The sequence below is a fragment of the Panthera tigris genome, chromosome C1 (assembly GCF_018350195.1).
Source record: "Panthera tigris isolate Pti1 chromosome C1, P.tigris_Pti1_mat1.1, whole genome shotgun sequence".
Classification (NCBI taxonomy): Eukaryota; Metazoa; Chordata; class Mammalia; order Carnivora; family Felidae; genus Panthera; species Panthera tigris.
In genome coordinates this window covers 208,958,643-208,974,057 of record NC_056667.1, presented here as the reverse complement: position 1 = coordinate 208,974,057, position 15,415 = coordinate 208,958,643, and the positions used below count along the sequence as shown (strand labels likewise).

The 15,415-nt window shown below is 40.7% G+C and overlaps 1 protein-coding gene across 6 annotated transcripts in view; it reads right to left on the bottom strand.

Annotated features, from left to right (window-relative positions):
* Window positions 1-15,415, bottom strand: part of DAW1 (dynein assembly factor with WD repeats 1) — an 80,176-nt gene that overhangs the window by 19,802 nt on the left and 44,959 nt on the right. For 4 of the 6 annotated variants that reach the window (XM_042995543.1, XM_042995544.1, XM_042995539.1 and 1 more), the window contains exon 12: window positions 14,306-14,468. In XM_042995543.1, coding sequence (XP_042851477.1) covers window positions 14,306-14,468 — 163 coding nt within the window. Of the gene's footprint in view, window positions 1-13,528; window positions 13,932-14,305; window positions 14,469-15,415 lie in introns of those variants that run through there. The other 2 variants (XM_042995541.1, XM_042995542.1) reach the window with 2 other exon arrangements.

Genomic DNA, 15,415 nt, shown 5'->3' with positions numbered 1-15,415 from the left:
AGTCCCAAACCCTGTAATAAATCCTTTCCAAAATTCCCTTTGTGAGAGGCTCCATGATTCCTCAGGGGAGTACATTCTTTCCTCCAAGGAGCAATCTACCCAATCTGTCCTTTGTCAGGAGGACACTGATATTACTAAATAGGAGTTTTGTTATCACTGTCGTTAGGTTCTGTGCTAAACATGTGTTATTCATTTAATCCTTTGATGACAGTGACAATTTTGCCCACTGAAGATATGGAAACACTAAGACTGAAAGGATTTGATGGGGCACCTGGGTGGCTCACTCTGTTAAGCATCCGACTCTTGTTTTTAGCTCAGGTCATGATCTCACTGTTGGTGAGTTCTAGCTCTGCATCAGGATCCGCACTGACAGTGCAGAGCCTGCTTGGGATTCTCTGCCTCCCTCTCGCTTTGCCCCTCCCCTACTCGTGTTGTCTCTGTCTCTCTCAAAATAAATAGATAACTTAAAAAAAAAGAAAGAAAGAAAGAAGGGAAAGACCGAATGGAATTGAAAAGCCCTCCGTGTCACAGATCCAGCATGATGGGTAGAGGGATTCGGGAATCTGGCTCGAGCTCATGCTTTGCATGATTTTAGAAACAACAACCCACAAAATTAGGAAAATTACCTTCTTCCCCACATCCTCCCATCCAGAGTCAGAACATGAACTCTTTTTTTCTTTCGACATCAACCTTCTGTCTGTTCTTTGACCACCTCTTCTGTCTCCTTTAACACCAGGTTCCAGCAAGTTTCAGTTTCCTTCTAACTCTGCAACCTTCCTTTTGCCACTCGAACAATGTTATCAGTCTGAAATCAGGCATAAGCTTCATTCATTCTAAAACAAACGATTGCCTCTGATGACCGATGGCCCCTTCAACTTTTTCACCTCCAGCCCAAGTTCTTGAAACCCAGTCCATATTCTTAAGAATAACATACCTTAAAATTATAAAATAGACATGCACAAAGGGAATTTGGGATGAAGATCTTTCCTACCTTGGAGGGGTAAGGATGGGTGGGGGGGATCAAAGAAGAGGTCAAGGAAAAAATGATATCTGGGGTCAAGTGTAAAGCATGGGGTGGGGGGTTGTCCAGCTGGAGATACAAGAAAATGAGTTTTAGGGTAGATAGGTGCCCCCCACCAAATTCGTATGTTGAAAATTAACCCCCAGTGTGATAGCATTAGGAGGTGGGGCTTTGGGGAGCTAACTAGGTCGTGAAGGTAGAACTCACATGAATGGGATTATATGCCCTCATGGAACCCCAGAGAGCTCCCTTGTGTCATCACCATGCGAGGACACAGCAAGAAAATGGCCATCTATGAACCAAGAAGCAGGCTGTCACCAAACACTGCATCCGCTGGTGCCTTGATCTTAGATCTTCCAGCCTCTAAAACTGTGAGAAATAAATTTCTGGTGTTTGTAAGCCACACCCCCCAAGTCTGTGACATTATTTTGTAATAGCCAAGTGGACTAAAACAAGTAACAGTAAAATCACAGAGGGAGGAAGGTCTGGCATGTATCTGAGACCTGATGAGTGGTCTAGTTATCTACTGTATTAGTCAGCTCAGGCCGCCATAACAAAACACCACAAACTGGATGGCTTAAGCCACAGAAATGGGTTTCTCACAGTTCTGGAGCCTGGAAGTCGAAGATCAAGCTTTTGACAGGTTTGGCTTCTCCTTGAGCTTCTCTCCTTGACTTGGCCATCTTGCTTTGTCTTCACACGGTCTTTTCTCTGTGCGTGTGCATCCCAGTGTCTCCTCGAGTGTACAAATTTCCCCTTTAGACACCAGTCAGATTGGATTTGGGACCATCTTAGAGACCTTAACATAATCACCTCTCTAAAGGCCTTATCTCTAGATATAATTACACTCTGATTGCATTCTGAAGTGGATTAGGATTTCAACATAAGAATTTTGGAAAGATACAATTTATCCCATAACATCTTGGATATCAGGGAGCAAGAAAGATTAGGGCAGAAATGTAGGTTAGGACCAGTTCCCCAATACCTTAGAACGTAAGAACGGGAGATTTGAGCCTCTTCTTTAAACAGTGAACTGTATGAACACCTGACATGACATCACTTCATTAAAATGTTCAAAACTGAAGGTGAAACTTGCGAACATGATTCATGTGCTAATTATCTATACAGGTTATAATGTATATTTTGCAGGAACTGACTTCCCTCCAAAGAGACTTGTTCCCAGATATATATGTTCATACTCTTCTATTTTTATCCTCCTTCTCAAACCAAGTCTAAAAGACCCTTGGGATATTTAAAAGACTGTCTGAAACAAAATGTTTACTTTCCGCCAATGCTTAAAAAGTTTTTGTGATTAATACTTGTAAGCATTAGCTCAAATGCTTAAGAAAGCAGCTGATGCTATTCTATATATAGGCCACCTGCTTTTCCCAAGGGAGTCAGTAAACTCTGAGTGGCTAGAGAGAAGCACATTTAGGAAGGGAGGGTTCTGGCATTCAGAAAGGCAGAGAAGCACCCACAAGGGCAGTTCATGCAAGATCGTCATTGTCCCCATCACCCAAGTCAACACCGATTGCAACCCTGAGATGGCGCATTCTTAATGGAGTAACGCAAGGTCAAGGACACTTCTTACCTGCCAGCTATCCCACAGCCTTTGAGTTGGTTTTTCCTTGTGTGTATTATCTCATTTCAGTCTATTATTATATTCCTACTTTATAGATGAGGAAACAAACCCAAGAAGGTCAAATGACTTACGCATAATAATAAAATGATGAGGTGAGCCCTGTCTCATTCCAGAGGGCACACTCTGTGGCACACACCGTGTTAAGTGCGAGTTCTCTGCCAATGATCAAGGTCAAGATACCATCAGCCATTTTTGGAAGCCTGCCGTCTGCCCTCTGCAAGAGGAGGGCACCAGGCCACAATAATGGGCGTGGGCCGTGATCAAGGATCCGTCTGAGAACAAACAAGGACATAAAATCTCTCACCTTGCACGTATACAGCAATACAGCGGGGTGACCCACACGAAATTACTTTTTGGAGATCAACATTTGTCAACATTGGCAACTGCGCATGACTCAACCTAGCTGATTATTCATGGTAATAACCCAAGAGTTAATAACTGTAACAGTTACTCTACTCCCTGTCAGAGATTTTCTGACCTAGAAAATAATTGTGCGTGTCCCTTTGCCTCAGGCACACCTGGGAAACAAGTCTTCTCCCGCGTGGGGAAAAACACCCAGTGTCATCTCCCCCTGCGGGAGTGTATATTCCTCCGGGAAAACGGGAAAACCACTTCTACCTGGAGCCGAAATTCAGCCATTCCTCCTTGAACTGCTATTTCCATAATTAAAGAGGAGAATGAGTCCAATACTAGCAACTGGTAGTGTTTAGGATGAAGAAAAACACTAAAACTAGGAACCACATCACAAAAGATTCAAAGGGGATTATTGCACGTTTGGCATTGAGTCCAAACCCGACACGTTGCCCGTCACACGCCGGAGGTGACGACGGGAGAGTGTGCTCACTCTCACTGAAGGGGCACTGGCTCCTTTGATCGACCAGTGTGAGTAATTACAATCCAAATCTGGGGGCATTTGTCAACTCCTCCGACACATGCAAATCACTGACATTTTAATAGGCACATGAGAGCATCCTGGGGACTATTTCCACCTTTGAGATATTTCTGAGGAGTGTTTGATAAATCCCCTCTAATTTCCCTAATAAGAACATCTCCTCGAGCACTAAGAGGAGGGTTTCAGGAAGAATTTTGAAATTCCACTTAATTAATGGCATTTGCATCTTCTTCCTCTTCAAACCGTGATTTCCGTGGCTGTGCAGGCTGGACAAGGCTTTACCTAAAACACAGCTTTGCAAAAGGGGAAAAATATAGAAACTCTGGGCTGATTCAGAGCTCTAGAGACAACGTGTGTGTTAAGCTGAACCGAAATTTTATTCACATACCTGAATCCGTGAGAACTCATGAGAGATGAGCCCTCAAGATATCCCTTCCTTATTAATTTCCTAGGAGAAGGTGAATTAGAAGGCTTTGTCTATTGCAGACAGGCCCCAAACCATCATGAATTAATAAGAAAATTTGCCTTGAATGTGCAAATTCTTTCTCAACTCTTAAATCCTTTAAATCCAAATCATTGAAGCAGCATCTACGAATAATATTAGCTTCCCCATTAATTGAATGTATACATTGTATCAGTCTCATTATGTCTCTATTAACTTAATTTATTTAACGCTCACAAACTTGCCCATACTATTGCTAGTCCTCTCTTAAAGATGAGAAAACTGAGCTAAGGGGTGTTTGAATTCTCAAAGTCCCACATCTAAGAAGTGGTTGAACATGGTATTGAGACGGGAATTCTGATTCCTGAATTCATGTTTTTAATTACCAAAATGCTGTCCTTCATAAGAAACTGGCTGTCACAGCAGCCATCCCTCACCAAATAACGAATATAGTATGACAGTTTGAGGGCAATAAAGCATTCCCATTTATTCCAGGAAATAGCCACCACGGGGCTGGGGGGGGGGGGGAAGAACCCTTTGCCCATAACATTGAGCAATCCTTCTTTTGAAATGTCCCCAAGCTATCTGTGTGCCCCCTTGAAACCAACTAAGGACTGCCTAAAGTACCCGAAGACCAATTAGGAAGTTACCAGTTTGCATTCCCACCAAAAGTGCAAAGGTGTTCCCAAAGCGCCCATCCTAATAGAACACTCGTCAGAGACTCGGTGTTTCATGTTTTTACTCCATGAAACTGACTCTCCGTTGAACAGTTAAACTCCCGCTGGAAGGAAAGTGACAGCACCTGGCTCTCCCTCCCACAAGTTTTATGAATAAGCATCCGTTGTTAATTTAGTCTCAGACTTACTCTTGTCCTTCATAGCCCAACACAAACCAATTTGACCCTTTTGATTTATGGCCATGTTAACATACTGAAGTTCAAAGTATTCACAATTCTTAGACTCTCACCCAGTGAAATTACAGTAAACTTTATTAAAACATAAAAGGAATCGATGTTACACTCTGATCAGGTATTACCATTAAAAGACGTAAATGAATGTTGGATTCCTTGACAGATTGATTGTGTTGTTTTAAAATGATTAATAGAGGGACCTATAGGGAAAAAAAAGAACTGTCTCCCATTCACCCTACTGGTCTAAGTCCTCATAGATAGAAAAATATCTCTACACTGCATCAAGATGTGTCTTTTGCCCCAGAGACGCCAAGATGGCCCTAAGTGTAAACCACACCAAAATCTGAGCATGGTTATATATCCCCACATAACCCTGATCTTTAAAGGACAGAGAATAAAAAGTTTACTCTTTTTACTCTCCATTTGTAGCTATTAGAAGCAACAATTTATCTGCCAAAAGATAAACACTGCCACCTGCTGAGACAAGAGAATAAAGGCAGGCAACCTTATGCACTTTCAAAACAGCAACATTTTCTACTTTTTCATTAGTGAGACGGAACATTAATTACTTCCTTAAGATCTCACAGTCCCAAGAAAATAGTCGCAAAGGCAACTTTGTTCGGAGAGATGCATCCAACATTTCCCAGAAGGTAGAATGAATAGCAGTTCTGGTCTTCATTGTATTTTCAGCTTCCAGACAACTTTTCTGAGATTTCCACCTCTTGCATTCTCATAAACTCGTTTGTCAGATCTAGTAATGAAACTGAAATTCCAAACTCAAGAGGAAATTTAGGAGTAGAGAGAAACTGATGGTTTTACCTTAATGTGCAGAATTTAAGGACCCCTGTGACACACACACACACACACACACACAACTTTATCATTTCCTCTCCATGTTTTAAGCCAATATCCTTTCTGAGGATTTCTTATAAAAACCAGAGTATTTCAGAAGGAAGGAGAAAAAGGTGGAGGTGGCTAGTAAAAAGAAGTAGAAGACTGAAAGCTATAAAAAACCCCTGGTGGAATCTTCCAGATGTTACAATGAATAGAGGCCTGTAAAATTCCACCGTGTTCACCCTAAAAGAACAGGGCAATCCTAAAAGTAACATTCCCAAACACAGACTACTCTCATATAACCAAACCAAAGTCCGAAAGTATCAAAACATGAATTGTCATCAGAAGACATTTTGAAGGCTTCTGGATCTTGTAACTTCCAAAGCACAAAAACCAACTGAATACTCTCTTTCTGGGCCAGATTTTATGCAATAATAAGAAAGTGTTTTTCCCATCATGATTCAATCATTTCATCCTTTAGGTTTTATATCAAAGTATACTTCTCCACAATATACTTTTATTTCTAAAAAAAAAAAAAAAAATGAAATTCCCGAAATTACATAGCCTTTTCACCAAAAAAAACTAATCAAGTTCTTTGCACCTAGTGTCTCAGAGACAATAAGTAATTGTTGAAAGATATAATCCAGCTATGACTATGTCTAAAGAATTAATACCCATGTCTTTACTGAGTATGTCTTTTTCTTCATGAGGTCAATGTGTGAATTTCCTTTAAACAATATGCCTCTGACAAGCAAAAAAAAAAACCAAAAAAACAAACAAAACAAAACAAAAAAAACACCCAAGTATACCATGCTGTGAAAACCAAGAAAATTAACAACTTAACCACTTGCAAAAGACTGGACCTAGATTGAACATTTGATATACTTTTATTGAGGTGAAATTCATATAACATAAAATGAACCATTTTAATGTGAACAATTCACCCTAAAATAAAACTCTGCTCCTGTAAACCAGGTGCTGTCCATTTCTCCTTACCCCCGATCTGTGGCAAAACCACCAATCTACATTCTGTCTTTATGGATTTACCTATTCTGGATACAGCAAATAAATGGGATTACCCAATATATGATCTTTTGTATCTGGATTCTCTTACTTACAGCATAATGTTTTCAACAGAGGTTTACCTACATTGTAGCATATATCAAGACTTCATTTTTATGGCTGAATAATATTGCGTTGTATAGATATACCACAACGTGTTTATCCATACACCCGTTGGTAAGACAGTTAAGTGGTTGTGAATAGTGCTGCCATGAATATGAGGGTACATCATGTTTAAGTACCATTTTTCATTTTGGGGGGTAGGGAGCATATATACCTAAGAGTGCAATTGTTGGGTCATATGGTAATTTTATGTTTAGTCTTTTGAGGAATCTCAATATTGATGTTTAAATCATGAAAAATAACAACATAAAAGATGGCGCTTGCCAAAAGCAGAGGTGAATCAAGTCACAACCAACCATAATTGAATCTAGTTGGGCTCAGGGATCCCACCAGAATGAGTACAGCTGTGGAGAGGACACTTTTCTGTGCTAGAATCTTTACTCCCTTTAACCATATAGGTGGACCTGGGCCATGTTTAAGAATGATAAACTCATTCCAATATAAGGGAAAGGAAAGAAATATATGTGAATCATAACCTGTCACTGGCTTATTGTGTTAGTAAGTCAAAAATCAGTACTTTGGATATCACAGACTGCATTTAAAAATGAAGTCCTTTGTGGGGCACCGGGTTGGCTCTGTCAGTTAAGCATCCAACTTCAGCTCAGCTCATAATCTCAGTCTGTGAGTTCGAATCCCGCGATGGGTTCTGTGCTGACAGCTCAGAGCCTGGAGCCTGCTTCGGATTCTGTGTCTCCCTCTCTCTGCCCCTCCCCCTCACGCTCTGTCTCTCTCGCTCAAAAATAAAAAACGTTAAAAAAAAAAAAAGAATCTGAGCCCTTGCTCTTTTCTACTTCCAAAACCTTTTATTTTTAATTTTCATCTGGTATCTGTAATGTTTGGGATAAACATTTCTACTCTGTTACGATATGATTGCTAGGAGAAATGTGAATTTAGGATTCCCAGGCCACAGGAAATTGGGACCCTGTTACTAAATAACTGAATGCCTAATAAAGGTCCAAACTCAAACTTGTATTGGAAAAAAGAACCAGGCTTCATCATGTTTATTTTTAAAAAGTTATTCAGGGGGTGCATGGGTGGCTCAGTAGCTTCAGCGTCTGACTCTTGACTTTGGCTCAGGTCATGATCTCAGTTTGTGAGTTCAAGCCCCACATTGGGCTCTGTGCTGACAGTGCAGAGGCTGCTTGGGACTCTCTCTCTCTCTGCCCCTCCTCTGCTCTCTCTCTCTCAAAATAAATAAATAAACATTTAAAAAATGAAAAGTTATTCAGAGGATTCAAAGGAAATCCAAACAATTTTTAAAAAGTACATGCTAGGGGCGCCTGGGTGGCTCAGTCGGTTAAGCGTCCGACTTCAGCTCAGGTCACGATCTCGCGGTCCGTGAGTTCGAGCCCCGCGTTGGGCTCTGGGCTGATGGCTCAGAGCCTGGAGCCTGGTTCCATTCTGTGTCTCCCTCTCTCTCTGCCCCTCCCCCGTTCATGCTCTGTCTCTCTGTGTCTCAAAAATAAATAAACGTTAAAAAAAATTTTTTTTAAAAAAATAAAAAGTACATGCTAGTATGTGAAACACACACTAACCATGTTGGAAAAACTCAGGCAACACACCATTATTTGAGGCCTCTCTTGGCCATATATAGATACACACACACAGACACATATATACATATATATGTACGTATATATGTACATATATATGTATATATACGTCTGTGTGTGTGTGTGTGTGTGTGTGTGTGTGTGTGTATGTATACATTATAGCCTTTCTAGGCTGTGAGTTCATGTCTGGCTACTCCCTGGCCAAATGATCTTGGGCAAGCCACCCTCCCTCTCCTAAATTATGTGTTATCAATTCTAAATTTGGGCTCCAATAATTCCTACTTCATTCCTCTTTATCGAATGAACTGAGTTATGTAAAAGTCTTGTAAACTGTAAAACATATAAATATTTGGAGGATTATTTTTCTGTTCATTTTAGAAAGCAATAATCTGATAGAGCAAAAGGAAGCCAAGATAATTAACGAGAAGATTGTCTCAGTTTCTAGTACAGAGGTAATGAGATTACATATTACAGATAAAAATGGCACTAAGACTGGATAGCTAGAATTGTTGTTGTTTTTTTTAATTGAGGCAAGTGTTTATGATATGGTGGGCAGATAGAGAAAATAAAGAGAAAAAAGGCAAGATGGTTCCATCAGTGGCAGGAATAGAACTGCTAAGATGTTAGGGCAAATGAAAGTCATAGAAAGGGAAGTAAGAAGTTCTCTTTCTGGAGTTGATGAGATTAAAAAGATGGCAAGACACCTAAACCAAGAAAACATGTCAGGCATCTAGCAACAAGGAAGGATACACAGGACAAGTCAACAATAGGAAACAAAAGGGAAAGCCCTCAAACCCTGAGTCCTTGGGTCCTCTTGCCACTAAATAACCAATTTTGGGGGGGTGCACCTGGGTGGCCGAGTCAGGTAAGCATCTGACTTCAGCTCAGGGCATGATCTCACGGCTCAAGGGTTCAAGCCCCGCCTCTGGCTCTGTGCTGACAGCTCAGAGCCTGGAGCCTACTTCAGATTCTGTGTCTCCCTCTCTCTCTCTCTGCCCCTCCCACACTTATGCTCTGTCTGTCTGACTGTCTCTCTCAAAAATAAATAAACATTAAAATTAAAAAAACATTTTTTAAATGTTTTTTTATTTATTTTTGACAGAGAGAGAGAGAGACAGAGAGACAGAGACAGAGAGACAGAGCATGAGCAGGGGAGGGGCAGAGAGAGAGGGGGACACAGAATCGGAAGTAGCCTCCAGCCCCGAGCTGTCAGCACAGAGCCCAACGTGGGGCTCGAACTCACAGACCGTGAGATCATGACCTGAGCCAAAGTCGGACCCTCAACTGACTGAGCCACACAGGCTCCCCCCCTTTTTTAAATTTTTTTAAATGTTTGTTTATTTATTTTTGACAGAGAACATTAAAATTTTTTTAAACAACCAACTTTGGAAATGACTTTGTTTTAATTGTGCATTTTGCTACTTGCCACGAAAATCATCCTAATCAAGATAACCGTGAAGTTGAACAAAAAAATGAAATAATCTTGGTAAGATAACTAAAAAGATTATAGAAATTTTGAGCCAGTTTTTACAATTCTTTGTATTTGAGAAGGAACACGTCTTTAATTATAGTAATTGCTTTTTCTTGTCATTACAAATTCCCCCCCTTTGGAGACCCACCAAGGTAAATTGTTTGAAGAATAACCACAGCTGTGGGGAGACAGGAGCTAAGCCACTTGTAATTTGAAAGATTATGGATGTGTTTTTAAATCGCTATGTAAAAGTTGGGCGTATAAAAAGCAGTGTTTAGTTCAAAAAGCATTTATTTTGTCTCTAAATCAGGCATTATGCTAAACCATGAGCTACTGCAGTTTTAGACAGGAGTCGTTAGAAAAGAGATTTCATTTTTATGAGAATGATTCGCTTTCCTAAAATCCTATATTAAATCTGAATATATGAAGATGGGTTAGACATTAATCATTTATACTGATGATCACCTCACATCTCAGCGCTTCTGTCCAAGAGAGAAGTCTTAAAAGGACAATGATCCCAGGGCTCTTAAATTTTAATTGATAAAAATTTGAGTTCTATTTCTCCCCAGGATACCTATAATACATTAAAGTGAGTTATGTTTCAACTATCACTTCTGAGTAAATAATGCTATGTTCTTTCCTGAGAAATACCCTCATGTATCAAAGATACTTTTTTTAAGGTGACTGCTAAGTCACTGTTTATAAGAATAATAGAAAATATTCATCATGCTTGCCAGATATTCCCAATCCTCAAAACAAGAATGATTATTATCACCATTGTCTAACTGAGGAAACTGAGGCAGCGTGGTGGCGGTAATGGTCCAACAATTCAAAGTTGAAATCAGAGTATGTATGGCCAGGCAGGGGCGCCTGGGTGGCTCGGTTGGTTGAGTGTCCAACTCTTGACTTTGGCTCAGGTCATGATCTCATGGTTGTGAGATCGAGCCCTGCGTCCGGCTCCACACTGAGTGTGGAGCCTGCTTGGGATTCTGTCTCTCCCCTCTCTCGCTGCCCCTCCCCCCTCAAAATAAATAAACATTAAAAAAGAGGAAGAACATACGTCCAGGCAATTTGACTCCAGACTCCACACACACTTCACTTCCTGTCTACAACACTCCAGATGAAAATTAAGTGAGTATATTATCGCTTCTCTTATGATCTTCAGTGTCCAAACATTTTTTTTAAGTAGTTTTAAAAATACTGCTGGAAGTAAAACTTCCAGTTATTAAATAAGTCACAGAGATGAAAAGGACAGCATAAGGAATATAGTAAATACGGTTGTAGTAACATGTGGTGACAGCCAGTGACGACACTTCTGGAGGTGAGCACTGAGGAATGTATAGAATTGTGGAATCGCTATGTTGTTCATCTCAAAGTAACGCCACATTGTATGCCAACTATACTTCGATAATAAAAAATACTACTGGAAACCTTAATAAATATTCTATGAAGAAAGATTGCCTCAACACATAAAAATTAGAGGAGCCTTTTCTGACCAAGGGCTTCCTACAGCTAAACAGGTCAGTGAGACGTAGAATGACCTCCATGACCATACAATGGCTCTCTCTATTGAATGACGTAACAAAACAGTATTGCGACTTTCCCTAAAGCCATCAGAGTCAGAGGAAGAGCCAATGGCAGCTTCTTCTTCCTGGTCTCGTAAGAAGTAGCTAAGTTTTGGCCCAGGTTTTTCTAATCCGAGGTCTCCTTGGCTTCACCATCTCTGAAGGTCCTCCTTCCAGCAGCTGCACTGAAGTTTTTGTTTATGTTGTTCTGCTTTTGTTTTCTTTTTCTTCTTGGGTTCTGGACATCCGTAGATGATCTGAGGGGTAATTCTCAGCCCAAACCTTCCCACGGATACATCTGATACTCTTCTCCCATAAGTGTTCATTTAAGCACGGAGTATAATGGACGCGATGTCTTTGGTAGATTATCTAACTTGAGTGTGACTCACCCTCCTCATTTTCAGATCAGGACCGTCACCTGCTCAGAAACGGTTGGCTGGAGGGTTGCAGGGATGATGTGTGAGGTGGGTGGGCAGTGTCTGGCGGGCGACACCCTCAGCCACACTGACCACTCTTGTTATTATTAAGAAAATGACTCCATGAGACTCTCATGTGTTCTCCTGCTCCGGATTCAAGCATCAGTGGTTCTACCTTGTGCTTTATCTTTTAACAGTAACTTTTAATATGCATTAAGGCACGTTTACATAGAAAATAGCTTTTTTAAAAAATAGCTTTCAGTATTTCAGCAGTAATCAGGTTGGTGTTGGATGAATTTTCCTGGTATCCCAGTTGCTTTCCATCCAGATTTTTTAATTCATTCGTCTGAATGTCTATCCTGTTTAACATTTTTTTTAAGAAAAACCTGCCCATATATTTTACACCCACTATGAACTCAATTCATATTTTCTATTAAGTGATATCCATTTTGCCTTCCTTATATGCGACCTTAATTTTATCAGTGTAGGTTGGCAGCTTCTTTTCTGGGGGGAGGAGGCATAGATACACTTTTGAATATGAGGGAAGATTAAGTTTCCATTCCAATTTTGCCTCTCATTCCTAGCTGCACAAAGTAAAATCACAAAATAAGTAATACAACTTCTAGTTAATTTCCAAACACACATGTCCTCCTAAAAACGTGGGAATGCAAACTGGTGCAGCCACGATACAGGATGGACTTTCCTCAAAAAATTAAAAATAGAACCATATGATTCAGTAATTCCACTTCTGGGTATTTCCTGAAGAAAATGAAAACACTAACTGGAAAAGATCTATGCACCCCCATGTTCCCTGCAACATTACTTACAATAACCAAGATATGGAAACAACCTCAGCGTCCATCGCTGGATGAATAGACTAAAAAATGTGGTATATAAATACAATGGTATAGTACTCAGCCATAGAAAAGAAGGAAGTCTTGTCATTTGCAACAATATAGATGGACCTTGAGGGCATTTCGCTAAGTGAAATAAGTCAGACAGAGAAAGACAAATATCATATGATCTCACTCTATGTGGGACCTTAAAAGAAAACCAAAACAGAAAACAAACGAACAAACAAACAAAAAACCACTGAGCTCATAGACACAGAGAACAGATTGGTGGCTTATGCCTTTATACCAATGCAGGGCATTGGGGAGTGGGCAAAATTGGTAAAGGCTGTCAAAAGGTACAAACGTCCAGTTAAAAATAAATAACCCCTGAACGTGTAATATACAACATGGTGACAACAGTCAATAATACTGTATTGTATATTTGAAAGTTCCTAAGACAGGGACTACCTGGGTGGCTCAGTCAGTTAAGCGTCCGACTTCAGCTCAGGTCATGATCTTGCGGTCTATGAGTTCGAGCCCCAAGTCGGGCTCTGGGCCGACAGCTCGGAGCCTGGAGCCTACTTGGGATTCTGTGTCTCCCTCTCTCTCTGCCCCTCCCCCACTCATTTTCTGTCTCTCTCGCTCTCTCAAAAATAAATAAACGTTAAAAAATGTTTCAAAAAAGTTGCTAAGACAGTAGATCTTAAAAGTTCTCATCACAAGAGACACATACATCATACATATAGATGGATAATTCACTCACAACTGCTTCCAAAACCTTTATTCAACAGATTTTATAAGAGCTTTCAAAGGAGAATCTGAGACACACTGTGAAATCACTCTGATTTCCTTTATCACTATCATGATGCTACTAAAAATAAAAACAAAGATGCAATCACCAGTGACATTGGCCACACATTGTGGTCTCTCCTACCATTTCCATCAAATACTATGAAGATGTGATGTAAGTTTATTAGTTTTAACGGTCATATCTGCGAAGCTAAGGACAGCATGTAGTTGACTTGCAGAAGAAGAGAAGATGTGAAACATGAAAATAGCTTGCTTGACAACTGTGAAGCTCTACCTTCACCTCCATCGCTAGCAAATCCGCTCACCAACCGGCTCTCTTCCGTCAACGCCATATCCTACACGTATTATCCTTGCTACCTAACGAAACAAATTGCACAAAGTTATTTTTCCTTGATTTCATTCACTAACTCTCTCTTTTTACAAATTAACATCTTCTGGGTCATTGACAATTATCAATACACTCAATGTGTCCAGTCGTGGAGCCTTTGAGCAGCTCGGGCATTTGGGAAGCGAAAAAAAAATTTTTAAATGATTCCTGTCAGTCACAAATTGGGCAAGTCTGTGTCCTACTCACAGGAGCGAAATTCACAGCATCTCGGAATTGGCCAAGACGAGAATGGAGCCACCCCAGGCATCCCCTCTGCTTATCCTCTCTGCCCTCCCCTCAAACGATGCCATCAAATGGAAAAACAGTGAACTTGAACACCCAGATGTGTTTCTCTTTCCCATACCTGTAATGATTATGTTGCCTTTATAGTTGAAAGCACACGAAAAGATCTCATCAGTGTGCCCCTCAAGAACCTGGAGGCACTGACCAGTCTGAGCATCCCAGATTCTCGCTGTCTTATCAGTGCTGCCCGTTAGAAGACGATTCCCTTGGGGGTTGAAAGAAATCTACAAGACAGAAAGGAAAAAGGATCACAGGTTTGTGTAATATGATTCCCGACATATTTTTCACCAGCAAAAAGAGGACATTACTAAGCACCTGTCATCTTCCTAGCCTGGCATTTATTCTTACATAGAATAGTTCCTTCCTGATGGGAAAAAATATTGCGGGGATTAATACTTGATTATTATTAACACATAATAATGCTTCTAGACAGAAGAAATTAACTGGCTACACCCCCTCCCCCCCACCACACACAACTCTAAGGATAAAGACCAAAGCTCTCTTCTAATTTGAGTATTCCCCACCTAGCCTCTTTCCAAAGTCTTTCTAGGCAAACCAAGAGAGCCCTGGTGTGGATGAGGACACAAGTCAGGCTGCTTCAAATCCAACCCCCCATGTCATCCCCATAACCCAACTTTCTGTAAGCAAAAGCATACAGATCCTCCTTCAACCTGGCCACAGAATGAGTGAATGCCGTGCCTACAGGCAGGGACTTTCATTCTACTGCCACTCAAAGCAAAGCACATTGCATAAACCTGTGCTTAGTGCCTCCTATGTGCCAAGTGTTGTCAAACGTATCTGAGCAGCTGTCGAAGGAAATGGTCAGTTCACTATTCCTTTGGGCACCATGCTTCTAAGCCTCTCTAAATCATCATAACACAATGATTTGGGTCACATCCTCCAGGGCTAAAAATTTGATGAGGGAAAGGCTCAAGGCCATGGCTTTTTTTTTTTTTTTTTTGTCCTTATGTCCCCAGTACAATGCCTAGCACAGTGGAAGCTATCAAAAAGCATTTGCCGAGGGGCTCCTGGGTGGCTCAGTTGGTTAAGCATTGGACTCTTGATTACGGCTCAGGTCATGATCTCACTGTTTGTAAGTTTGAGCCCACATGGAGCTACATGCTGACCATGTGGAGCCTACTTGGTATTCTCTCTCTCTCTCTCTCTCTCT